Here is a 24,597-nt window from a genome sequence, read left to right on the forward strand (position 1 = left end):
GTTCAAAATTTCATATTTGAGTCATATGCGAATATGAAGGAAAAAATGCCTTTGAATACTGAATCACATGTCTGTTTGGTACGTAAAAAAAAATTCAGGAGATGATGAGTGGGCAAATGTTGTCCTTAATTTTTTCGAGACACTTTATTTTTTTTTTAAATATCTAAGGCCTTACCTAGTTAGAGTATTGTTTCGGATGCTGATTGGCACATCTTTGGTGTTCCCCCCCCTTTCCTTTTTTTTCTCGCCTCTTCGGCGCCATTTCCTTCACTCGCATCCACATCGGTTTTGTTCTTCCAGTGCGCTGAAACTGTGTGCTTGTTACGTGCTGCTCGCTGTTCGTGTGGTGAAGCCTCCTGATGCGCATTGGTGCCTCTTGCGTGATGATGTGGTAGCGGTGGAGCTCCACTGCGAAGCATTGATGGAAACGTGAAAAACAGTCATTGTCATGCCGCTGTTCTCATCTTAAAATCGAGCAACCTTTGCCCAGTCTTTCACTAAATAAATTTATTGTGCTGCCGGAAATTCTTGACCTTTTTTTTTTTTTTTTTCCGGAGTCGTTGGATAATACGGATCTTCGGATAATCTGAACATTTTTTTTTTCCGGTCCTTTGAAGTTTTAATAAACGAGCTTTGCTGCACTGAAAACAGTGCCGGAGCCCTTGGATGCCACAGCTTGGCCTGCTTCGCATGTGCTTCCTCTTGCCACTGCCTTCTTTAGATGCAGAGCCATCACAGGATTGTTAGGACATTCCACATGTGCAGAACGTTTACAAGTGGTGATCGCGTTTACAAGTGATGGCAAGAGCCGCGGTGCTGAAAATTGTAGAGCAGCATGTTGCGGTTCTGGGAAGTTAGAAAAGTTGCAGACAGCAATGGACGCTTTATTTTTTTCTTCACATGCAAATGTTGAGGTGAGCTTGCATTCAGTCCACTGCTACAGCCCGACTTTGCACCATGTTCGTTACATTTCTGGGCTTATAATATCTTTTGTATGTGCGTGTTTGCGCGTGTATGCACACGAATTGAATGTGACAGCAAGGTTCGTGTCTACTTACTGTTTGTTCTCCGGGGCACCAACTCTACATACATTAGGGTTGTTTTTTTTTTTTGTTGTTGTGAAAGCAACATTCCGACAGCCAAAGCGAGACCTCAGGTGGCTGCCGTAGCTATGCTGACCTTGTTTCAATTGTCGAAATGGTTGTGACATCACAGTGCGTGAATTTTAAACGGGGCCAATTGTACTTTGGCTAGTAACCATGCAACCAATGAAAGGGATGGTGTAGTGATACTCCAAGTAAGTGGAACTGAGTTAACCAATTAGCCTAATTAACCTTTCTAGTCAGACCAGATAAATAAATAAAACCGAGTAGGAAAAGTCGAGTTGGGGAATTGAGTGCGCTAACCATTCTGCCATGCCAGCTCAATGGTTTGGAATGAACAAAGGCGCGTCTAGTAAATATGGTGTCTTGTGAATACGGTGTCTTCGTTCGCTCCCATCTTCCTTCCCTTTGGTTACAAAGAGCTTCAGGTGTCCACCAAGATATGCCAGACAGATACATTTTGTTTCCTCAAATACCAATTTACCGTTGAGCAAGGCCTAGAGCCAAATGGGCAATGGCGTTCTGTGGACTCCCTGGCAGCGTTGGCAGACGCTGTCGCATTCCACTCTTAGAGGCGAAGCTCAACATCTTCTCAACATCTTGACCACACATCAGTCACAGAAGCAGCAACACCGCGCTTAAGGCTTTCGCCTCACCGCTTTCTAGGTCAACAAAGTGCCCCCCTGTAATTTTCTTTCCCAGCCACACCAGTAGTATATCGAAATGTGTGTCCCTCCCTCCCCCCCTCCCCTGTACAGGACAAGAAGAACGCCCGGCGCAAGGAAGGTGCCCTGCTGGCCTTCGAGATGCTCTGCTCGGTGCTGGGGCGCCTCTTTGAGCCGTACGTGGTGCACGTGCTGCCCCACCTGCTGCTCTGCTTCGGGGACAGCAACCAGTACGTGCGCGAGGCCACCGACAGCACCGCCAAGGCCGTCATGAGCAAGCTGACCGCACACGGGGTCAAGCTGACCCTGCCCTCCCTGCTCGCCGGCCTCGAGAACGACCTCTGGAGGACCAAATCAGGTGGGGGCTCGGACTTGCTCGCACTGTGGCTGCAAGCCGCTGCAGTGGCTCAGTGGTTACGGCTCGGCTGCTGGCCTGAAAGACGTGGGCTCAATCCCAGCCACGGCAGTCGCATTTCGATGTAGGCGAAATGCTAGAGGCCCGTGTACTGTGCGATGTCGGGTGCACATTGGAGATCCCCTGGTGGTCAAAATTTCCGCAGCCGTTCACTACGGCGTCTCTCATAGCCTGAGTCGCTTTGGGACGTTAGACCCTCATGAACTATAAACTACACTTTGACTGTGCCTGTGCAAGTGTGAATTGCTCGGGTTTCATCAGTAACCAGATCACTGTACTTGACTGTTTTTTTTTCTTCATTTTGTTCCCTTGTTTTTATTTTTCATTCATTTTTCTTTATTTTTTATATATTTATTTATTTTGTTCAATTTTTGTCATGTAATTAGTGACTTTCATCATCTACGAACACCGAGCAGGTCTTCCACGGGCTTTAAGACTGGTGGATTTGAGTATCTCATTTGACCGGTTGGTTGCGGACAGCTGTACAATTGGGAAAAATCTGCTTTGCAGCTCTTTGGATGGTGATGTTATACCAGGGAGGCAGACGGTTCCCGCTCAATTTAGCACAATAGCCATAAGGGTCCCATGTAGCAGAAAAGCCACAGTCGTTGGCTGTGAGCGAAAAAATTCCAAATGAAGCAGGAAGTTAATTAAATTGAGGAACAGGTCAAAGTATGTCCGGATTGGTGCTAAATTTCTCAGTGAGGTCCCTGTAACCAAAGGCGAATAATTGAGCTGTAAAGAGGATTGGGTTAATTTGTGTTTGGTTCAGAGTTGAACTCGGGAGCTTCGGATTGCGAGATGGTCGTGCTACCTTAGGCCTCAAAGGCTCATTCATTCAAGCTGAATAAAAGTGGACCTATTGAATGCGTTGTGGTCTTTGACTTAAATATTGCCACGTATCATTGTAGTGTTTGTTCGTTCACGCTCAAGGCTGCAGGAAAGGGTTGTTATCACTTTTGTTCGTGGCGCGAGAAGCGACCAGACTAATCTCGATTGATCGCAGCCATGAAGGGCTGCATCTAGATTTTTCTAGATTACTGTAGATGATCTTGTCCTGTTATCTGGAAGTTTCCTTGCCGCCTTTAAATTGAGCGATGCCGCGAGCGGCGGACATTCGTAGTTCGACGACCGCCGAGCACGCCTGTTGCTTACGCCGCCGCCGAGTGATTCAGTTCTTTTGAGGGCGCAAGTCAGCCCAAATAAAGAGCTTCGTTTGCAAGTATTTCTGGTGTCTTCCTGACCGCTGGACTGCCGTCACTACAACGTGACATCTGGTGGAGGTGCTGGGTAGCCTCCCATGTTCCGGACACCCCCTACAAGTCGAGACGCCAGCCCTTTGAGTCATCTACCGCAGGACCTGAGTCCAGTCCACCGCGCAAGCCGACGCCTGCAAGGGGACGCACCTGAGTTCGGGACCCTGCCGGACTCCTGAACCCCATACCACCGCCAACTAAGCCCTTTAAGCAAATCGGGATGGACCTACTCGGCCCCTTTCCTACTTCATCATCAGGTAACAAGTGGATCATCGTGGCCACCGACTACATGACCCGCTACGCCGAAGCAAAAGCGTTGCCTAGTGGTACCGCAACAGAAGTTGCAAAATTTTTTGTCGAACAAATTCTCCTCCGACACGGCGCACCTGAAGTACTCATCACAGACAGAGGAACAGCATTTACAGCGGAACTGACGCAAGCCATTTTAAAGTACAGCCAGACAAGCCATCGGAGGACAACTGCCTATCATCCGCAAACCAACGGACTCACAGAGCGTCTGAACAAGACCATCGCAGACATGCTCTCCATGTTCATCGACGCCGAACACAAGACGTGGGACTCTATTCTGCCCTACGTGATCTTCGCCTATAATACTGCCACCCAGGAGACAACCAGGTTTACTCCATTCCAGCTGGTATACGGCAGGAAGCCCACAACAACACTCGACGCAATGCTCCCGCACGTTTCCGACGAAGACAACCTCGACGTCGCCGCCTACCTTCATCGCGCCGAGGAAGCCCGAAGACTTGCACGGCTTCGCATTCAAGACCAGCAGCACACCGACGCCCGACGCTACAATCTGCGCCGACGAGACACGCATTACAAGCCAGGTGATCGGGTTTGGATATGGACGCCAGTTCGCCGCCGCGGATTGAGCGAAAAGTTGCTGCGACGCTACTTTGGCCCGTACAGGGTTCTCCGTCGCATCGGTGACCTCGACTATGAAGTCATCCCCGATGGCACGACAGCATCTCAGCGACGCCGCCCACGCCCGGAAGTCGTACATGTCGTACGCCTGAAGCCATATTATGAACGCTGAAGGACTTCAAGTTTCATTCTCCGTGTTTATTTTCATTTTAAAGCATCGAGACGATGCTTCTTTGGAAGGGGGGTAATGCCACGTATCATTGTAGTGTTTGTTCGTTCACGCTCAAGGCTGCAGGAAAGGGTTGTTATCACTTTTGTTCGTGGCGCGAGAAGCGACCAGACTAATCTCGATTGATCGCAGCCATGAAGGGCTGCATCTAGATTTTTCTAGATTACTGTAGATGATCTTGTCCTGTTATCTGGAAGTTTCCTTGCCGCCTTTAAATTGAGCGATGCCGCGAGCGGCGGACATTCGTAGTTCGACGACCGCCGAGCACGCCTGTTGCTTACGCCGCCGCCGAGTGATTCAGTTCTTTTGAGGGCGCAAGTCAGCCCAAATAAAGAGCTTCGTTTGCAAGTATTTCTGGTGTCTTCCTGACCGCTGGACTGCCGTCACTACAACGTGACAATATGCACACGTGAGTAATTATGAATGTGCCAATTAGAAATTAGGTCGTTGTGCAAGTGTTGAGTAGGCAATGCGAACGGGAACCAATAACACTGTCACGTTCTACTCCTAAAGGCATAGCTTAATAAGCGCCCCCAAATTTTGCTTGTTCCTTAGTAACCTCACTTGCATCCAGCAGGATAGCAACCTAAACCCTGTGTGTTGGTGCCACGGTGGCTCAGTGGTTATGGTGCTCAGCTGCTGATCAAAAAGACGCGGGTTCAATCCCGGCCACGGCGGTCGCATTTCGATGGAGGCAAAATGCTAGAGGCCTGTGTACTGTGTGATGTCGGTGCACATTAATGAAGCACCGGTGGTTGAAATTATCCTGAGTCCTCCACTATGGCGTTCCTCATGCCTGCTGAGTTGCTTTGGGCCATTAAACCCCATAAACCAAATTCTGTGTTTGGCTCACGCCGTGATCGAAGGCGTACACATCAATTTTCCCTATTCAACACCTTTTCCAAGCATTGGCATTCATGTAAATTCACCATTTGAGGAAGGCGTTCTTATTTTATACAGGCTTCTCGCATTACTCGAGTAGTAAAGCATATGATACCGTTGCACCTTGGCATCCTCTTCTTCTGCCGCTTGTAGGTTCTGTGGAGCTGCTGGGCGCCATGGCATTCTGTGCCCCCAAGCAGCTGTCGTCCTGCCTGCCCTCCATCGTGCCCAAGCTCATCGAGGTGCTGTCGGACTCGCACGTCAAGGTGCAGCGTGCGGGCGCCCAGGCCCTCAAGCACATTGGTTCCGTCATCAAGAACCCCGAGATCCAGGTGCCCCTCCTTTTTTTTCTTTCTTTGCTCTGTTTCCTGTTGGGAGGTTCAGCTTTTGGCACTTGAGCACATCACAGTTGAAAGTGGCCTACATCGCTTACCTATCGTTGAGAGGATTCAGTATTTTTTTAGGTGCCCATAGACGCAGCATTTGACATTGCATATGAGCATGTGACCCGATATCATGATGGCATAGCATTCAGGGGAGGCATTTCATAAATCACTGCCATTAGGTTTCGGCCATGTGCAAGAATTCTGCCGCACAGAGGGGCTCTTTGTTGAGCCTTAAGTACCTTCCACCAGCTCTGGCAATAAACTATGGCACTCTTGGTGTGATGAAGCTTCTGTCCTGTTTAGTACGTCTTATCTTTGGCCTCTCTCTCTGAACCAGCTGACCTGTTTTTCTTTCTCGATCTTTTCTGTGTGGTGCAGGCCATTGTGCCAGTGCTGTTGGACGCGCTGCAAGACCCGGCAGAGAAGACGTCCGACTGCCTAGCAACACTGCTCAACACGAAGTTTGTGCACTTCATCGATGCTCCATCCCTTGCGCTCATCATGCCTGTGGTGCAGCGTGCCTTCCAGGACCGTTCGACCGAGACCAAGAAGATGGCCGCGCAGATCATTGGCAACATGTACTCCCTCACAGACCACAAGGTGCAGTGCCTGTCCTGTCCCCCTCGTTGCTTGCATGCCTCCTCCGTTGCCAGATTGTGGGGCTGTTTCTTTCTCTGGCGACTCCTGCTTAGCACTTTCTAATAGTCAGGCATGCTGCGTAGACTGCAGTTAAAATGTTTATCATGTCAGACTTTTGAAACAACTACAGTGGAACCCAGTTATGTGTCCCCCATTCATGCGATGGTGCGCATTTTATGACAAATTTGCGCAGTCCCAGCGAATAGCTCATAGGGATAATGCATTAAAAGTCTCGATTATGTGACGGAAAAATATATGTACCCTGCTTCGTACCGCAGCCAGCAGGAACCACCCGGAACGAAGTTGGTTGCAGATCAGAATCAAGACTGAGACATGTGCGCAATGATGCAATCGAAGGCATGACGGCTTGTAATGATGGTTCCGCCGACAGCTCGGACTCGGGACTGCATGCTGCTTGCAGCCGCAGCCCTCTGTGCGAGGTGTCTTCCCTGGCCGTTTGTTTTTCTATGCACTTTCATGACGAAGATGTTAGGGAAATCAGCTCTATATCCATACCGGCATGAAGTTATTGTAGAGGCGGTAACAGGATTAGACATTTCTATGATTATCGGCAGCTAGTTCGAGAGCGCTTTCCAGTGCGACTTCAGTGCTGAGCATGTTAGGCCTAGCGGCACCGAGCGAGACAGGAGTGAGCAACAAGCTGTCACTAGGCGGGCGGCACATCGCTGCAGAAAGCGCATCTCAGTCAAGCGTCGTGTTCTATATTTTCCTTTGTGATGCAAATTCCTAGCGCTGACTCTGCGGTCGTGGAGTGACAGCGGTTCTAGAGGAAGTTTGAACAGAAAGAAATGTCTCTGGCATGGTGGTACTGCGTGCCACAAAACGTCTTTGAAGAGTCGGAGCAGCCATATTTCTGGAGCATCTTCCAAATCATTGTTTTTGCAGTGCATGTGACGTTGCTGGACGCACAGGGTTGGGCACATCGCTGCAGAAAGCGCATCTCAGTCAAGCGTCGTGTTCTATATTTTCCTTTGTGATGCAAATTCCTAGCGCTGACTCTGCGGCCGTGGAGTGACAGCGGTTCTAGAGGAAGTTTGAACAGAAAGAAATGTCTCTGGCATGGTGGTACTGCGCGCCACAAAACGTCTTTGAAGAGTCGGAGCAGCCATATTTCTGGAGCATCTTCCAAATCATTGTTTTTGCAGTGCTTGCGACGTTGCTGGACGCACAGGGTTGGGCACGCACGCATTCCTCGTCTAAAGCCGCCTCTTCGACACCGAAAAAGCCTGGCTGCACGTGGTCTCATAACTAATGCTCACAGAACGAAAATGGCTACTTTTATAACGCGCGGGGAAAAGAATTTCATTTTTTAAAGGCAGGAGCAGACACGTTTATTAAGCGAATGCATCACTTGTGTGAGATTTTCAATTATATGATGGTTCCAAGCGGTCCCGTGAAAGTCGCGCAATCAGTTATACTGCATGAAGTAATAGATATTGAATGCAAGAAAATGGTAAATAAATAAAGCAGGACTTCTGTTGTGCATTCGACAGTGTCAGAGCTGTCTGCGAATAATGAACTCCTGGGGCCTTGTTTATTTTTTTTTTCTTAATGACTTTTTGACAGATCTGATCCCTCCTCTTCCAGGATTTGGCACCTTACCTGCCAGCCATCATACCAGGCCTGAAGCAGTCCCTTCTAGACCCTGTTCCCGAGGTAGGTTCCTTGTTTTATTGCTTTCTTGGCTGGATTGTACCATATTTACTCGAATGTAATGAGTGTTTGTTGCCGACAGACAGAGGCAAAAAGTCACCCCGCACATTAAAGTTGAATATTATGTGGAGACAATCACACTATGCCGCATTTACTTGCTTATTGGTGGATGCTTTTGTGCAGGCTGGCTCCCAACTTTGGGAAATGGGGGTTGAGGAGAGTTGGAATGCCGCATTTGTTCACCAATGGAATCTCCAAGCCGCAGATACCTATCAACACATATCGAAGCAGTGGCCGCAGTGGAATATTTAGTACTCTGTTCCGTCACCCACCTGATTGTTGTCAGGATTGGTTTTGTTTGCAGAAACGAAAAACTGCAAAAGTGCACCAACATTTCAAAAGAAGATACTCGGCGGCTGATTGAAAAATGAAAAGAAGACTGATCACCTTTTGTTAGCGGTGACATGTTGGAAAGTTTCTGCATACGAGCAGCTCTGTTAACGGTGGGATGTGTTAGCTACCTATCTGGTGCTGTTAGTGGTGCGTTCAAAAACTACTTAGAGGCTGGAGGACTGCACAGCGGCCTCTTGGCTTGTTATTGTGCAAATAGTCAAGTATTGTACTACATGTGCTGACATCTTTTAAGGTAACAGACGCTGCTAGTGAAGCTTACTAACTGGTCTTATTAAATGCTACCGCAGTCATTCTCACATTCCATTTTGTTTTTTTTTTCTTAGTGACAGCATTCATCCTGTTGCATTGTCTTTTGTGCATGTATGCAGAAGCTCTGAATGTGCACTTAATGTGGTTTCTCCAGGTGCGAAGCGTGTCCTCACGTGCCCTTGGGGCCATGATCAAGGGCATGGGCGAGACCTGCTTTGAGGACCTCATCCCGTGGCTCATGCAGACACTCACCTCGGAATCGTCACCTGTGGACCGGTCAGGAGCAGCTCAGGGTGGGTGCACCTGCTATGTGATCTCTTTCTCTTCTTTTTTTTTTTTATCGCGAAAGCATAACTAGGCTATGTCAGCGGGTTTGTGTCCGCAAAACGTGTCGGCAGCAGTTGCGTTCAGACTATAAAGAGATGTCGTCTAAAAAGTGGTTATAATCAAAGGGCGATGATGTGAGGATGCCGGGCAAAAAAAATTTGGTGCCTGTCGAATAATTAGTTAAATAATTGGAGCCAAAAAAGCGACCAAAAGTGGGCGTGGTCGGGGCGCGAGTGGCACAAAATTTGAATCGCTGGAAGTGTCGTACCACCCCATGTGACGCCCCCACGTGACCTTTCACGTGATTGGTCCACGTGACCGGAAAGGTGGGCGATGCCAACGCATAGCGCGAAATTTCAACGTCCGAGATGAATACCGAGGTGAAACAATGGGGCTTTGGAGTTACTAATCGAAATCTAATCAATAATAGAAATGCCAGTAGTAAATGAAGATGAATTAAGGTGCATTAGAATGAATTGAGGGGAATTAATTATAAATTAAGGTGGATTAATGCGGGTATAACCTGGCATAATGACACATTGGAATGAATTAAAGGTGAATTAGAGTAAATAAATTGTGGATTAAGTATAATAAATGAATCAATTCCAAATTAAATGATTAAGTGTGAATTAAATGGATTTGTTGCATCAGAACTGTGAATTAAGTGAATTAGGTGGGAATGAAATGGATTAATTTTGAATTAATGCAAATTAGTTATGCAGTAAGGTGCATGCATTAACTGTGCTTAAGGTGAATGATGTGATTCGATTGTCAGATGTGACGTCACAATCTACATAGAGGCAAAGGGGAGCAATTAGAGGTGGCGAGGAGGCGTCAGTGCTTTAGCATTGCTCCAATGTGGCTTCTGTAGTGCCTTCTTACATTTTTTTTTTTTTTTCATTCTATTTGTGACAAATGTTGTGACTTCCATTCAGAGGAAAACCCGGCATTATCCGTAGACATGGTAGGGGAAAGGGAAGCTCCCCGATGTTTCTTTGTTGGTAGGATTGCAAGGCTGTTGGCTGTCTCCCCCCCCCCCCCCCCCTTCCTCACAAAACTTGCCTCCCGTCTCCTGTTCGGCCTTTCTCTTCATATTTTTGGGCAAGGTGTGTCGACTTGCTTTTTTTTTTCCGCTGCCTCCTTGGTGTGGTTTGAACAGCACTCGCCTCAACGAAGGTTTGAAGCGGAACAGAAAGTGTCGCCCCTAGCGTTATTGATATTAGTTTTCGTTCGCTGTCACCGCTTCTTTCTAGTTTTTGTGGCATGCAAAACGCTTTGCATACTCAGAGACATAATATTTTTGGATCCATGTCGTGAGTGTAAAGGAACCATATGCAAACTGGACGCACAACCAATCAGAGAGGCAGCGCCCTATCTGGATGCCACCTCATTTCCGCTACCGAGAATGGCCGCTGCGTTGAGACACCATTGGCTCGAAACGAGCATTTCTGGCAAAGATTAAAATATTAAATATTAAGATTTCGGCGCTCTCTTTGGGTGTTCAGGAGCCGCAATGCCCCTTACTCTGTATACAAAGAATAAAGACCTCATGCTTTATCTACGTTGCAGGGCACCTTTAAGCATGTGACTTGGCTGAGGTACAGAGTGGTGAGGGGGTGTTGTGTGTGTGGTGTGGGCTTAATTTGAAGCTTAGTAATGTGGTGATTAGTTGCAGTGAGCTAGAGGTGTGCTTATTAGTTAGATACTAATTAAGAGTAACGTTAGGTGCGTAAATCGCAGTGTGGAAAAGTTCAAAGACAAGAATGTGGAAACTGTGTTGTGATAAATATGCGAATGTGAACGAAGAACAGTGGCTGTGTATGAAGAGAAACCACTGAAGGGAGCCATTAACACTGCCGTGTCATACCCTTAAAAGCGGAAGTGTCCTCCTAATTTTTTTTTCCTCCAGGAAGCCTGTGTACTTCAGCCAATGAGCTGATTTATGGAAATCAGTGATGCACTTGAACAAGCAGTAAGTATGTGGCTGATCAGTTATGAGCGGTAATTATGGCACTGTACCGAGAGTTGTTGCCTGAAGGAAAAAAAAGTGAGCCCTTGCAAAGAATCTCACTTGCAGCTTTGTGAAGTGCCATTATGGTTCAGAAAAATTGGTTGTTCTTTTAGCTTGTAGTTTGTGCAAGTGGTAGTGTCTGGCATTCATTGAGCTGTTAGCAGGTTTGTTTCTGCCAGAAACCTCTCGATATCGAGCGATACATGGGCTTCAGTTCTGTTCACACTAGAAGTGTTAGATGGTTGGGACTTGCTTTCTTGCATCACCGTCCCTTAACGAATAGAGTGTAAGTTAGGAGCCACAACTTGATGTAAATTTGCTCTTAGCAGAACGTTTACTATTTGCACAGCCCTGTTTGTTCTAACCCTTGTCTCTTCTTCTCCAAGACATACCGTATTTACTCGCGTAATAGGCGCATTCGCATAATAGGCGCACCCCTAATTAGGGCGTGAAAAATCAGATTTTTTTATTTCCGCGCATAATAGGCGCACCCCGAACTTGGCACTGTGATCAATACTGTATTTACACGATTGCAAGCCGACGCCTCGCTGCCCCCCGCTTCCCAATCTTTATTTTAACAAAGTTTTTGCTGAACTGACTACTAGTCCCGACTAGTGCTGCTGCCGTCGCAGCTGCTGCGGACCCACAGCACGTACAACGACATCGCGTAGAACAGCCGCACACAGTTTTCAGGGATGCTCACTTTAAACGTATGTTTGGAAAGCTTCATCTCCAGCCGGAAACGTTCCCGACTTAGGCCCACGAAAACCTCGACGCTTGGAGTCGCGTACGAAAATTTAGGGACGCCGCAGTCGCAACTGCCGCACTTCTCGGCCACGTCGTATTTTCCGACCTGCCGCACGCTTGCCGCGTTCGAAAGCAAACTCCCAGCCGTGAAGCTGTTAAGGTGCTTGGCCGTCGAGCTAAAACAGCAACGCTCCGCGGCAAAGCCATAAACCACGATAACTATCGCGCAAATCCCGGCACTTGACAGCAACAACAACAACAACAAAAAAAAAAACGAGCTGGAGATGCTGATGGCGATATAGATAGCGAAAGCTCGCGGCGAATGAAAACGATGATGATGATGATGAGCTTGGCCTTGGGCGCCCTCCGTGGGCGGCGTCTGGAAGCTCCTGTGCACGTGTGTGGCCTCCGCGATCAAGCGCCCATTGCGCGCAGCCGGAGCCGATCGCGGAGGCCTCGGCGCGTGCATTCCAAAGGCTATTCCCGCGTGTGTCGTGGAAAGTTTCGGTGCGACACTTACACGGATCTTTTTTTTTTAACATTTTCTTCGCGAAAACGGGGTGCGGCCCGTACACGAGTGCGTTTACGCGGTGTGTTCAATTTTGCGAGTCGAAAAATTTCCGGAAATTTTACCCCGCGTAATAGACGCACCCCGAACTTTGAGCCGGATTTTCTGGAAAAAAAGTGCGCCTATTATGCGAGTAAATACGGTATTCTTTGATGGGATCATTGATTCGCATGTTTCGAAGTTTTCATAGTCTCTCATTTGTGTGTTTTAAAAGGAGTGCATTCCTTTCATGATCTGTTGTATAGTTTCCATTTTTTGACCCTCAAAAGAACTGATTTGCTCCAAGTTGTAGCTTGTCATGCATTTTTTTTTTTTTTAACCTTTCCTCTTCTTTGTGATGCCCATCGAATGTCAGTGCACTCAAAGCCTGAGCCGATTTCCTCCTCGTTCGCTGTGACAGGTCTGAGCGAAGTGCTCGGCGGCTTGGGAGTGGAGAAGCTGCAGACACTGATGCCCGAGATCATCTCGACAGCCGAGCGAACTGACATTGCTCCGCATGTCAAGGACGGCTACATCATGATGTTCATATACCTGCCGGGCGTCTTCCAAAAGGAGTTCACGCCTTACATCTCTCAGATTATCAACCCCATCCTCAAGGTCAGTGCACTGCTCTGAGATGCCCTTTGTTCGCCTACATACGTCAATTGCTTTTTCTATATCTTAAGGGGGGGAGCCTGGTCTTAAAAAAAAATTTTTATTAAGGAAGTCTGAGTTAAGAAATCTTCAGGGAATGTGTATTTTCCTGTGCCGATTCTAAATATGTCATTTAATTTCGTGTAAAACAATTACTTGAGCACTTATGTAATTTTTATGCATGTATTTTGTGAAGAGCTTTGAAAAAATGTTTCTTGCGGGAAACTCGCTGAAATGTGTGCCATTGGGTTCTCTTGACACCGAGGAATGCAATAAGGGTAAAATTGTCTTCCTGCCTATCATAGAACTTAAGTCATAGGGTTTTGAAGTTGTCGCTTCAGAAATGAGAAGAAAAGTGTGTACTGCTGTTTCTGAAGTGGCAGCTTCAGTACCCTATTACTCAATTTCTATGATAGCCAGGGTGATAATTTTACCATGATTGCATTCCTTAGTATCAAGAGAACCCAGTGACACATTTCAGCGAGTTTCCCGCAGCAAATTTTCTTCAAAATTTTTCGCAAAATACTTGCTTAGAAATTGCAAAAGTGCTCAAGGAACCTTGTCGCTCTCATCCAGCGCCACGTGGCGGCAATTACAGACAGGCTACTTTATTTCACCCCACCTTTCCTCCTGATTGTACCACCTGTGGCGTGCCCAGATCCACACTTTTCCACTACCTTTGGGAATGTCCTTCCCCGAAGGCAGTACAGTCGAACCTCGATGTAACGAACCTCAATGTAACGAAATTCGCGATGTAACGCATTTTTTTCATTTCCCAATCACTTCCCCATTGAAAACCATGTATTTTTTTTCGCGATTTAACAAAGTAATTTTGCTCCGCACTTTCGATGTAACGAAGTCCTTGCGCATTGCATGCATGTGCCAGGAGCTACCTTGACAATCGAATGAGAGCTAAAAGTTTAGCCGAGACGAAACGCAGTTTGTATTTGCCCTTTTACGCGCCACTGCGAGAACGTACCGCCGCGCCATCTGTCGTGCGCATACAAAGCCCGCGGCATGGAAGTTTCAAGACGCACCGCGCCATGACGCCACTGGCGAGCTGTAGACTCTGAACGTTGAAAGCGCAAACCAGAATTTTCTTGCAGCGTCCGTTCGTTTTTTTTTTTTTTTTTTGCGTGCGATGTCCTCATAGACAACAACAAAAAAAAGTCTTCAGTGTTGACAAACTCGTGGAGCTAGTGTGGTCGTACCTTTAAAACGGGTGAGCGGCGAAAAAAAAAAAAAAAACGTGCCCTGTGGTGCCCTGGCAGAGGAGGCGAGTGGCGAAGGAGGTAGAGGGGAGGCGTGGCGTGGGAGGCGCGCGCGGTGCATTCTGGGTGGGCGGCTTCGGCGCGCTCTCGGCGCGGCCCGCGCGAAATGCAGCCGGCTGCATTCCGCGCCGGGCGCCGTCAGAGCGCGCCGGTAGCCGCCGAACACGCTGGCGATCGGGCGCCGCTGTTTCGCGAACGTGACGTCGCCGTGCCGCGCGCGCACGCGCGCTCGCGCTACGTCGGAGTATAGCGGAAGAGTTGAAATCTGGGTTAGTTGGTACAGTATAACCGCGCCACGAGCACAATCCCACCGCGCCGGCGTGAGCGATGCGAACATTTTTCTTTATTTTTTCTCTGATGCGTCCCCGGCTGCAAATGTTCAATGCTTATGATGATGATACCAGTAGCGACATCTTGTGGCGGCTTTCAGTACTAGGCGCTGCGCTCGTTCTTTTGCTTGCGCACACGGAGAAAAATGATGCCGTCGCGGTGTTTGCTATCACTCATTATGCTCCTGATGTAGAAAAAAACATCCGGTGCCCTTGTTAGCGATACTATTACTCGATTTTCTTGCGTATTTCCTCAATAAGTGATTTACAAGTTCCCATCAACAAGCAGTGTTCCTGAACCAGTTATACTTTATTTTGACAGCTGAAACATGGGAACCTCGACGTAACGAAATTCGCGATGTAACGAAATTTTCGGCTTCAAGTAGGACTTCGTTATATCGAGGTTCAACTGTACCCCCCATCCCCAAACCCACTCATTCTTCCTGGGAGGCTGCTTTACGGACCGCTCAGCCCGCCGGCCAGAAATGGCTGGTGGATCGGGCTTTATGTGAAGCACAAGCCCGTGGACTCCTGGACCAGTAGGGGACCACCCTGGAAGACTTTTTTTTGTGTGTGTGTAATAAAGTTGTTTCCATCCATCCATCCCCCCTTTACACACTGGCTTTCATGCACCGAGAAGTGTGCCCACGTCTTGTGTTCTCCTGTGGGCTGGTCAGTGTTTACTTGGTGGGGAAGGTTGAGTAATTTATTGATGCACGTGCATTTTCAACTCTTGCGACAGGCCCTCGCAGATGAGAACGAGTATGTACGCGAGACAGCTCTGCGGGCAGGCCAGCGGATGGTGAACATGTATGCTGACACGGCCATGACCCTTCTGCTGCCTCAGCTGGAGAAGGGGCTTTTCGATGACAACTGGCGCATCCGGTACAGCTCAGTCCAGCTGCTAGGCGACCTGCTGTACAAGATCTCTGGTCAGTCCGAGACCTCTTCACCGCCACGCTCCATGTCTACAGAACAGAGTGTAGTGTGACCCGAGATATCTCTAATCCATGCTGTGGGGATTCCTACAGCGGAGCTTAAGTCCGATTCAGCCAAACTTTGTCTCACACCTGCTGGACCTTGAAAACTGAGCCTTGAACTGAAACCTAAGTGAAAAACCAAAGTGCTAGCTCACCAATTGCCGTCTCTCCTAACCCGCTTAATTGTCTGCCATTTTTTAAACTGTGTATTGCACCGTGCAGTATTGATTGATGTATGTTGCCAGCCATCTACAGTGGCTTCTGCCTGTGTGCTCAAGTTCGTGCTGTGAGCATTTGCGTGGCGGATGTGGTAATGTTTATGTTGCCACTTGCTACCAGTTCCCTGCTTAGTGCAGTCGCCTGATATGCTGGCCGTAAAGATGGTGGTCACGCCTTGATTTTTTTTATTGTTTGTTTTATACTTAGCGCGCTTTTCTTTTTTCTTTCCCCAGGTGTCACCGGAAAGATGTCCACAGAAACTGCCCATGAAGATGACAACTTTGGCACGGAACAATCTCACAAGGTGAGAGGCTCATGTGACAGGTGTCTTCTGCTTTCCAGGCCCCCTGCTTTTATGCTTTTTAAGGCGAAAGCCTTTAATGCCTCATCGTTGTCGACAGAAAGTTCTTAGCAGAGATGTCACGCTTTTCGGTTGGTCGAAAAGGTTATGACATTAGAGTATGCGGATTCGAAGTAATGAGGTCACCCAAGGATGCCTGACGCCCCCTTTTGGAGCGCATGACAACTAATAAAAAATAGTTGTCGTCCGCTCCGACAGGGGGCGTAAGGCGTCCTTGGGTGACCACATTACGTGCCTCCTTACTGCGAGCAGAGCTATGGATGAAAACCGAGCTCATCGAAGCAGAGAGAGAGTCGTGCTAAAGAAGCAGTCCAAGTGTGTAGTTGTAATGCGTAGTCAAAGTGTGCAGTCAAATAAAGCACTAGTACAGCACAGTCTCGCAGTCAATGTCAAACAGTGCGCCAGGAAAGGCTTTTGCCTAGCAGCCCTTTAGAGAGCCAAAGTTCCCCCTGAATTTTTTTTTCTGTGCTGTGATGCATCTGCAAGCGAAGCTGTCTGACAGAAGTTGTGGGGTTTTAAAATGGGGGAGATAAACAAGTTCTCCCCGCTTAACCGCGGCTGACGCAGTTCAAACCGCCGGACCCCACCCCGTGGTCGCAAGCGCTACCGAGCGCTCGCCGACCACAGCGGGCCTTGCTATGCGGGAACAAAGGAACGACACACTGGCGGACACAAACAAGGCATTTATTGCTGCAACAACAATAACGCCAGCTAGCAACAAAATACACTGAGGAATCGAGGATGTCCGACTCACCAGCACGGTTACGAGCGAATGTTCGCCCACGGTAGGGCAGAGGGAATATCTCCGAGGCCGGACGGGACGAGCTGAGGGGAACATGTTTCCACACGAGGTCGCCGCCGGCGAAGAGCGGAGCGGCTCGCGAAACGTCCGCAAGCTATCCCGGTGCCGAGCAGAAGAGAAGCAGTCTTCCCCCGCGCGCGAGCGGCACAACACGCCATCCGTGGCGCTGGTGTCGCTGCGACGCGAGCGCCCTCCCCTGTTAGTTAACGCAACTAAAGGGAGTGTGTTGCGGGGAAGCTAACCACAGGGAACTAGTGCGTTGAGGGAAAGCGAATGCAGGGGATGAAGGCGTCCCCACAAAGTCATAAGGGGCTTCAAGTAAATACGGGGGTTTCTTGCTAGAAATGCTGCAGATGCACTGCATGCCAGCTGTTGCTAGCTGTTGAGATAGTTTCAACTTGCCAGGTGTTAAAAAAGAGCTACTGTTCTTGCACATGCTGAAATGACGGCAGAGCACGCGTGCCAACGTGACACCCGCTTTTTGTTGGCCATGGCAGGCGATCATGATAGCGCTGGGGGAGGAGCGTCGCAACCGGGTGCTGGCCGGCCTGTACATGGGCCGTCTGGACACCTCGCTGATGGTGCGCCAGGCGTCCCTGCACGTCTGGAAGGTGGTGGTGACCAACACCCCCCGCACCCTGCGCGAGATCCTGCCCACCCTCTTCTCTCTGCTGCTGGGCTTCCTGGCCAGCAGCAGCTACGACAAGCAGCAGGTGGCCGCCCGCACCCTGGGCGACCTGGTGCGCAAGCTGGGCGAGCGGGTGCTGCCCGAGATCGTGCCCATCCTGGAGCAGGGCCTGGACTCAGAGCTGCCGGACCAGCGGCAGGGGGTGTGCGTCGGGCTGAGCGAGATCCTGGCCTCCACCTCGCGCGACATGGTGCTCACCTTCCTCGACAGCCTGGTGCCCACTGTCAGGTGCAGTAGTGTCCCAGTCTTCCCCTTTCACAGTGACACCTTCACCGGGTGCAGAGCAGTACTTCATCGTAAAGCAGCGCGAAACACAGGACATAGTGGAAGGCACAAGAGACTCCACGTGACTTTATTCACGTGACTCTCTGCCCACAGTGACGGGATTTGAAGGCGCAGGTTCCTCTCCCAAGCTATGCAACCCTAGGAAGCCGAGCACCAGGCCGGGGCATAGCTTGTACCCATTTTGAGAAAACTGGTGGGTACCCGGCCGGCCACGGCCTGTGTTTCGCGCTGCTTTAAGATAAATCCATTCCAACTCGCCCAGTTTTCTGTTCTCGTTAACCAGTACCTCACACGTTTCTGACTCGCGTTGTCAGCGGGGTGTGTACGAGTGGCACCAGGGAGCTGTTTTGTCTGTTCGGTTCGTTACATTTCCCTGGCACGTGTTGAAGTATACATGGAAAGGCATGCAGTGGATGCCCTTTCTGGCGTCTTTTATGCGTCATTTGCGTTGTGCGCACACTGCAGAGGACTCTTATTTGCTCTACACTTTAAGCACGAATACGCCTGTATGGGCTCCGCATAGTATTTAATTTTAATGGGAGGGGTCACTTTTCACCTCTATCTGTCAGTAACAAACACTCATTATATTTGAATAAATATGCTACAGTCCAGCCAAGAAAGCAAAAAACAAGGAACCTACCTCGGGAACAGGGTCTAGAAGGGACTGCTTCAGACCTTACGCTGACATGGGAGTCGTAACTGAATACAGTAGAACCCCATTCATACGTTTTTCACCGGACCGGGAAAAAAAAACGTAACAGCCGGGAAAACGCAACAGTGAGGAAAGCACCGAAAATTAATGAAAACAGCGCAGCTTTAACTTGAAACAATTTATTTCCGCAAATTGACCCTAGGACTTTAAAAAATCGAGAATGATGGATTGCAGTTTCTTTCGCTCGCTGGAAAGAACAACGCGTTTCTCAATAGCAAAGGCCGCATTGCTGTCAGCGTCGCTTTGCGGTGCGGCCACACCGCACGCAGCAGTGCTGTGCAGTTCACGCGCTCACTGCAGTCCACGCTGAAGCGACGTTGTGCACAGCGTCAAGCACTGAAATTTTCGTAGGCTGCTCGCCGCGCTGCTCCGCGTAGGCCGCCCTGACTGCCTGTCGACTGCGTTTAGTACTTACAGCTTTTCCTCAAGGGGAAGCGCCTTCCGCTTACGCAAAGCTATCACGCCATCAAAGCACGATAAAGATGTTGTTGCGACTGAGAGAAGGATGAAAAGGAAATTGCACGGGCCTGCCGACTGACTCCAGCTGAGCCACCACCGCTGTCACTTGCAGATAGAGGAGAGTTAAAAGATAAAAAGAAAAGAAAAGACGCGCGTCGCAACAACTGCGGACGCTGGCTGAGAAAAACAGATAAGCGACCGCAGCCGCGCGCCTCCTCCTCACCACCTCCCACGATAAAGATTGCGGCGTTCGCGAGGCAGATAGCCATCTAGTGGCGGCCTCTCCAACTCGCGTGCGGCTTCTTGCAGCCAGTTCCGTAGCCAAGCCTGGCCAAGACTCGTCAAAAATCAAAATGGCGGTTGGCGCACATTGCCCGGGCGGGTTCGGGGAGCCCGGTTGCGACGTATCATGCGGGATCGTTTCCTCGGCTACGACGTAACAGCGGGGTTCCCAATACATTGGATCCTATGGAAGCTATGCCGGGACCCGAAGAAAACGACGTAACAGCGGGGTTCTACTGTACAGCTTTACACTGCTGCCAGGCACAGTGCACTGGAGCACTCATTGGCTTTTCCCTTTTCTGCAGGAGAGCACTGTGTGACCCCCTGAGGGAGGTGCGGGTGGCTGCTGCCAGGACGTTCGACAACCTGCACTCCACCGTGGGCTCCAGGGCCCTGGACGACATCCTTTCCCCGCTGCTCATGCAGTTGGTGAGTGCGGTTGGTGGCAGCGGGTTTTGACAGTGAATTAAGGGGGTAGCCTCGTCTTGAAAAGAAAATTTTGTTAATCTAGTCACAGTTGTGAAATTTTCCGTGCACATGTATTTTTGTGCACTGATTCTAGACATGTAATTTAATTTCGTGTAAAACGATTCCTTGAGCACTTATGCAATTTTTATGCAAGTATTTTGCGAACAGTTTTGAAGAAAATTTGCTGCGGGAAACTCACTGAAATTCATGCCATTGGGTTCTCTTGACGCCAAGGAATGCAGTAAGGGTAAAGTTATCATCCTGGCTATCATGGAACTTGAGTTACAGGGTACCGAAGCTGCCACTTCAGAAACAGGAATACACACTTTTCTTCGCATTTCTGAAGCGACAACCAGCCTTTTCCTACGTTGAGGTTCAAGTTCACGTACACAAATTTAATCCCGCACGCATGTTTCGCAGCTTCGTATGCACATTTACGAACTTCGACCAATTTTTTTCACATGATGCCAACGATGAGGGAATTCGGAGTACCTGACATGCACCTGACATCAGCGGCTGGTTGGTACAAAGACCTTGCCACCGTGTGGGCAGTTCCAGATGCTCGGCAAACTCCCAAACAGCTCGTTTAGACCAACTTTTACAGTGCATAGTGAGGTGATACTGTTCAGAAAACCCTGCCTGGAAATTTTTGGCGTTTTTTTCATGTGCTCGCATCTCTAATCATGCACACTGTTGTGCTGTTTGCACGCCATATAAAGATGATGGAAGTGACTGCGTTGTTGATGTTAGACGAAGCGTTCTTGAAGCTATTAAAAGGTCGCCTCGTTTCAGTCGGCCATGATGTTGCTTTCCAGGGCCAGGGTGACTCGGAACTGGCGGAGTACACGCTGGATGGTCTGCGCCAAGTGATGGCCATCAAGAGCCGAGTCGTGCTGCCCTACTTGATACCACAGGTGGGACCGCCCTCGGTTTTTCTCCACACTGCTTCTATTGCTTGGTTTTTTACTGCTTGGCCTTCTGTACCTGTAACAGAACCACTTACGATTCAGATGGGCTTACGCCAGGAACATAGAGAATTCACAGTAGCAGCTTGTCATGTTGGGGCGGGAGTACAGCATGTTGTCATGAAACATGCTGGGGCGGGGTTTCTCAAACTGGAGTCCAAGTGCCCTTGGGTTCCCCCCGGAGTGCATTTTCGGTTCTCCAAGCTCCTTAACCCATGCATGCCCCAGCCCGCATCTTTCTTTTTACCTGTTTTGTTTAGGTATTAATCATTAATTGATTGTAGCAGACTGTTTCACTGTACAGCCAGCTGTTATTAAATTTAGTCATTTTTTCAGGGGCCTTGCATCTGCATTGTGGGGTTTTAATTGGGGAGATAAATACGTTTTCCCCGATTAAGCACGGCTGACACAGTTCAAAACCGCACGGACCCCACCCCATGGTCGCGTACGCTACCGAGTGCACGCCAACCACGGCGGGCCTTGCTCTGAGGGAACAAAGGAATGCCACACTGGCTGGCACAAACTAGGCATTTATTGCTACAACAACAACGCCAGCTAGCAACAAAATACGCTGAGAGATCGAAGACGACTCACCAGCACGGTTACGGGTGAACGTTCGCCCACACCAGGGCAGGGGGAAACTCCGAGACCGGATGGGACGAGCTGGCGGGAACGTGTTCCAACCACGAGGTCGCCCGCCAGCCAAGAGCGGAGCCCGCGTGGTCACGTTCGTGCACTGCAAAATCCCGAGCCAAAAAGGTCGTCTCCCTCGTATGCGCGCGCAGCAAACACACCATTCGTGGCGCTGCGACGCCGGCGCCCTCCCTTGTTAGTTAAAAGTAACTAACACGCCTAAGGAGGGTGCATTGCGGGGAAGCGAACCACAGGGGGCGAGTTGAGGGTGCATTGCGGGGAATCGAACCACAGGGGACGAGTAGAGCGCATCACCACAGCATGCTTTATTTTTTCTTTGTATGCATGTTAGGCAGGAAGAGAAGGAGAAGCCAGGACGCGCAGAGTTCCTAAGCACCTTCTGAAAGTCACTGGTGCTCCCCAGGACCGAAAATTTTGGAAAACTGTTGGAACTGCATGTTTCCATTCACATTTGTAGCTTTTGATTTCCCAGCGTTGAGCTAGCTTGCAGTCTCCAGCTGTTATTCAGCTAAGTGACTTCCGCAGCTGTTTGCATGAGTGCATTACTGAAAGTGTGAGTAGCTTAACCAGCAGTTATTGGAGGCCTTCACGGTTAGGTGTATTGTCCTTTGTTTCATGCCGCGATGCAGCTCACAACACCCCCAGTGAACACCAAGGCCCTGTCGCACCTGTCTGCGGTGGCTGGGGAGTCCCTGTCGAGGCACCTTCCGAAGATCCTGCCTGCCCTGCTCACTGCCTTCAGTGCCTCCTTGGACACACCCAAGCAGCAAGAGGTAGGCGTAAACCACAGACACAAATGTCTGGGTTCCCCGTTATGCGTGTTCATTAAGTGGACAGTCCTGGAGCTTTCCTTAGAACTTGTTTGTTTGCCCACAAAACTTTTCTGCTGGAAAAATCAGTTTTAGCATACAGTAAACGACCGAAAATTCAGACGCCTTATTTTTTATACCTGCTTGATTAGTCGGGCTTTTTTCGTGGCACCACGACATGGCTCATGGAGCCAATGTATAAGAGCACCTGATATTCCCAGTGCTGTAAAATTACTAATGAGGGTAAAACGGAAAAATGGTTTTGATTATTGCACTCTTTACTCACCATACTATGTAGCCATGGATTAAAAATGAGTCTTTATTGAGCATTTTTTTTGCACCGAGCTACTAATTATTTACTAATTAAAATCAGTTATCTTGGGAACCGACTGATTTATGGGAAACATAATTTCATTGTTGAAATCAGTATAAAAAACTGAGCAAGGTGGTACAGTTTCATTAGGATTGCGCGAAAATTAAGGAAAACAGGTCTATTTATTTATTTATTTATTTATTACCTGCATTGCCTGTTTCAGGCATTACAGCAGGGGGGACATCATCGTAACAAAAATCACTTCGAAATCACATGCGCAAAACGTGGTCAAAAGCATCATTTGCTAGCACTGAAACAACATTTGGTGGCAAAGCATTCCAGTCTCTAATCGTACGTGCAAAAAAAGTATAACGCAAGACGTCACTTTTAAAAGAAAGTTCACAAACTTTCAGAGAGTGGTCACGCCTTCTTGATTTATAAGATGGAGGTTTTATGACTAGATCTCTACTTATACCGGTTTTACAGTGGTATATATTATGAAAAAATTTCAACCTCAAATCTTTCCTGCGCTCCTTCAGCTCCTATGACCAGTGTCCCCCCCTAATGGGCGCGCCCCCACCCCCTGCAGGAGCTGGAGCACTGCCAGGCTGTGGTCCTCTCGGTGGCCGACGAGGCTGGTGTGCAGACCGTGGTCGAGCAGCTGCTGGCGGGCGCCCGCCAGCCCAGCCAGCGGCGAGCAGCTGTGGCCCTGCTGTGCGCGTTCTGTGCGCATGCGCGGGCACCCCTCACTCCGCACGTGCCGCAGCTGCTGCGCGAGCTGCTGCGCCTGTTCACCGACACGGACCGCCACGTGTTGCAGCTCGCTGGAGAGGCCCTGGCTGCCGTCACCAAGGCAAGCTCTCTTGCGCTCTTGTGCGCCCTGTATTTCACTGCATGATCTGCAGCATTGGATTCAGCTCTTTTTTTGTTTTACCCTCTCACTTTAAGACTGGCTGCATCTACAGATTTGGGCTTATTGGGACAAATACTTTGCTTTAGTCATTGCTGAGGCTTTTAGTTGCAAAAGCAACACTACTGGAGCCCAGCTCAGCTCGTCGCGTATTCTCGTGGCGGTGCGGCCACCAAACGACCTTGAGTCGCTGTTGCCTAGCAACCGCTTCAGCTGCGCTCCAACGGATGGCGCTGCTGCTGCCTGTCGCCTACACCACCAGACGGCACCACCCTCGCGCAGGCACCGGGTTTCACAGTTCATGACAGTGTCATGCTGGCCAGGTAGCCGGCACGAGGTAAACAAAACGCTTAACCATAAGCTAGCACCACAAGCGTATTGGCAGAAACGCCACATACGATCTTGTGCCGCTGCTAGCAAACCGGGTTACTACCCGAGCTTATAAGAGTTACTCGGGTAAGCTCGGACGAGCATCGTGCCATCTGCGCGAGTGGTTGCTCGGGAAGAGCAACATGGGTCGCAAAATCCTGACCGCTGGCTGTGACAGGAACAGCCACCTGCCAGTGCAGTGGTGCATCACTTAACCGCTGCGCCACTGCGCTGGTAAAGTTCAGGTTCTTCTTCTTCCTTGCACCAGAGGTGCCCCGCCAGAGACGGTTTGTAGACTAGAAGACTGAATCGTTATCTTCGCACCAGGGGTGCCCCGTCAGAGACGGTCTTACGATGAGTTGGGACGCAGAGATAAAAAAGGGAATACTTGAAGATTTATATACAGATATTTACATCACATACAAATTTAGGCACTGGAGACAAATTTAGTGCCAGAAAGAGAAATTAAGCAACAAAGATACAAAACAACCAAAAAGTGGATCTGACTAACACTAGGGGAGGCCCCTACTCGGCATAGCCGAAGATGCATAGCACCTGACCTTAGCTCAGAACCCTTATTCCGGCTCCGGGACCCGGTTTTAAAGACCTCAAGGCCCGGCCCACCTTTAGTAGCA

At 49.3% G+C, this 24,597-nt stretch overlaps 1 protein-coding gene across 1 annotated transcript in view; it reads left to right on the forward strand.

The window, feature by feature from the left end:
- l(3)80Fj (lethal (3) 80Fj) overlaps positions 1 to 24,597 on the forward strand; it is a 117,160-nt gene that overhangs the window by 71,213 nt on the left and 21,350 nt on the right. The window contains exons 32-44 of the mRNA XM_089573274.1: positions 1,862 to 2,126; positions 5,592 to 5,770; positions 6,203 to 6,424; positions 8,072 to 8,140; positions 8,955 to 9,093; positions 12,854 to 13,050; positions 15,429 to 15,618; positions 16,119 to 16,189; positions 17,546 to 17,964; positions 19,780 to 19,903; positions 20,758 to 20,856; positions 22,191 to 22,334; positions 23,273 to 23,536. Coding sequence (XP_089429400.1) covers positions 1,862 to 2,126; positions 5,592 to 5,770; positions 6,203 to 6,424; positions 8,072 to 8,140; positions 8,955 to 9,093; positions 12,854 to 13,050; positions 15,429 to 15,618; positions 16,119 to 16,189; positions 17,546 to 17,964; positions 19,780 to 19,903; positions 20,758 to 20,856; positions 22,191 to 22,334; positions 23,273 to 23,536 — 2,382 coding nt within the window. The remainder of the gene's footprint in view (positions 1 to 1,861; positions 2,127 to 5,591; positions 5,771 to 6,202; positions 6,425 to 8,071; positions 8,141 to 8,954; positions 9,094 to 12,853; positions 13,051 to 15,428; positions 15,619 to 16,118; positions 16,190 to 17,545; positions 17,965 to 19,779; positions 19,904 to 20,757; positions 20,857 to 22,190; positions 22,335 to 23,272; positions 23,537 to 24,597) is intronic.

This window comes from Amblyomma mixtum, chromosome 2 (genome assembly GCF_055824585.1).
Source record: "Amblyomma mixtum isolate Tamu chromosome 2, ASM5582458v1, whole genome shotgun sequence".
Classification (NCBI taxonomy): Eukaryota; Metazoa; Arthropoda; class Arachnida; order Ixodida; family Ixodidae; genus Amblyomma; species Amblyomma mixtum.